The following is a 2,500-nucleotide window of genomic DNA, read 5'->3' as shown; positions in this document are numbered from 1 at the left end:
TAAATTATACCAAGAAAAACTTGAAATTCAATTTGATTTAGCAATGTTATATCCCTCCATCTATTTTGGGTTGTTTACCCTAGGTGTTCAGGAGTCGGAACTCTCTGTTACAGACTATATATAAAGCACATTGTATCAATTTCATGGGAGTTGAGGAGGCAGAGCCCCCTCACTAAGGAATATATAGAATGTATTGTATATATCCCATGTGATTAAATTAAGTTGCTTTTTTTGGATAGGACATATTGTATGAACATCACTGGGGTTTTGGATGGGGTGAAATTTCCCATAGATTTGACCTAAAGAAGGAGTAGATTCCTATAGAGTTTTTACAGCAGTTGGCATGTCAGTCTGTATATTCTCAAAGATGGTGGGCTCATAACAGTTTCATTAGCCAATTTTGAGTATTTTTTTTAAATTTTTTTACTTACCCTTTTTTACCGAAATTTCCCTGATAACTCATCCCCTCCCTCCTATTGAGGAATTTCAAAAAGATGTCAGTCATGATTGCAACGGAAATAATCTTAAGAAACATTCTCATCATAGGAGAATAAATCTGAAATAATTATTTTTCTGGGAGGTCAAATTGTCAAACGAAAAATAATCATTTTAAAACCATTCGTTGCTATGCTCTATTTTAAACCTGAAAAATGAATAAAGCAATTTACTGTACTTCCACCCCCCACAATTTCCCGATTTGATCAGCCCTCCCAGCTTTTGGGATCAATAACTTTGGGAACAGAAACGAGTGCTAGATTCACATATAAGACAAAGAGCCATCAGCAAAATATAGCATTCAACAGGATTTTATTGTTAGGCTTCATTTCCAAATTTACCATTTTATCTGTAAGTGCCATAGGGTCTTTCTCAAGAAAAAAAAAGTTTAAAACAAAATCATAAAAAGGGACAACCCAAACACCACACAAATCTCGGGTGTTCAACCAAAAACCTCCCTTCATCCACCTATGAGTGGAAATTAATCTTACAGAGCGAAATTTCCTTAACGGCCCTATAAAAACAAAAAAGAAAGCGAGTTTCGAGAAGGAAAACAGTATTTTCGAAAAAGGTTAAAATAAAAAAAACTCTTCATCGCTCCCAAGGGCGAGCGGCACGGAAGCTCCAGCTTCTCCCTCTCTCCCTGCCATTTCCAGCTACTATACAACTTACTGGGTAACTCTGGGTAGGATATCGCATGGGTTGCCCTTGAACCTGGGGACCTTGGGGCCCAGAGAACCTCTGGGGGGGCGCCGAAGGAGTCCCTGGAGGAGGCGGCGTTCCGGGGTACGAGGGACGCGACGCCATTTTTGACTTCGAGGTCGCTTGGCCACCGAAACGAGGCGACGGCGGAGGCGCTCAAAGGGCGATAGAAAACGGGCATTCAGAAAGCGAAATAGTGTGTTGGATTAGTTACACTATTTGGAACTCCTTTCATATTTTTGTTTTATGAGCCCTACTCATACCTTGTTTAGATTTGTGGAATTTTTTTCCCAGTGTTTGCCGGGTATTTTACTACTTCTATTCGTTCATCATATAAACCATTTATATGTATGTGCATATCTTTGTAATTTTTAAAAAATATATGTATAAATGTATTATGTAGCATGTTTATGATGTATAAGTGTGATATATTGTATTTTAAACACCCCTATCTCCTTTTTTTTAAAATGAACCCTTTTTTTTATATTTTGGGTTTAAAATTAATAATTTCGATAGGGATTGAATAAAATCTAATTCACAACGAGCAAACAAAGCATAGAAGTAGATAATCTTAGTGTTTACAAAACATTCACCGAAAAACATGAGAATATATTGTGTGTGTGTGGTGTGTGTGTGGGTTGGGTGTGTGTGTGGTGGTGTGTGTGTTTTGGTGTGGTGTGTGTGGTGTGTGGTGTTGTGTGTGTGTTTGTTGTTGTGGGGTGTGTGTGTGTATGATGTATTATATATGTATATATATGTATATGTGTATATATTTTATTATATAATATATATTATTTTATATATTTTTGGGCATATGTATATACCATCTTCTCTTTTTCCCCCCCCAGCACGCTTCTGTACCCCTTGCTACTAAATATCATGATAAATTTCTTTGAAAGAATTCCCGCTGGTCCGCGGATCACTTTAAGAAAATTCTCTGTCAAAAAGTTGGCAAATCTTTCTCGCTCAACAAAAAGCCCTCCCAAAACACGAGTTTTTACCCCCCAAACGTAGACGTGCCAACAATGAACAGAGCCCCTGAATAAAAATTTCTTAAAAGGCTCATACGATCTACAGAAAGTCAACTACGACCCGGGGAAAAAAAAACCCCTATTTGGTAAGGATTTTTTTTTTAGAAAAAAAGATTAATGATTTGATAACTCAAAAAGGGAGGAAGATTTTATCCCTGGCAAAACAATTGACCCCAGGGAAACCCATGGAAAGGTTTTGGGAAGGAAATAAGCAAGATTAAAGGCAATACATGCAGTATAAACCCCCCCCACATCCCGATAGGGGAGCCTCA

General features: G+C 37.6%; 1 protein-coding gene across 3 annotated transcripts in view; it reads right to left on the bottom strand.

Moving 5' to 3' along the window:
* LOC119572428 (brahma-associated protein of 60 kDa-like) overlaps positions 1-1,326 on the bottom strand; it is a 12,245-nt gene extending 10,919 nt beyond the window's left edge. The window contains exon 1 of one of the 3 annotated variants that reach the window (XM_037919546.1): positions 1,168-1,326. In XM_037919546.1, the coding sequence (XP_037775474.1) occupies positions 1,168-1,302 (135 nt within the window). In that variant the 5' untranslated portion in view covers positions 1,303-1,326. The remainder of the gene's footprint in view (positions 1-1,167) is intronic. The other 2 variants (XM_037919552.1, XM_037919559.1) reach the window with 2 other exon arrangements.
* Positions 1,327-2,500: the final 1,174 nt, after the last annotated feature.

This window comes from Penaeus monodon, chromosome 1 (genome assembly GCF_015228065.2).
Source record: "Penaeus monodon isolate SGIC_2016 chromosome 1, NSTDA_Pmon_1, whole genome shotgun sequence".
Taxonomy (NCBI): Eukaryota; Metazoa; Arthropoda; class Malacostraca; order Decapoda; family Penaeidae; genus Penaeus; species Penaeus monodon.
This window is presented reverse-complemented; position numbering and strand designations above follow the sequence as displayed.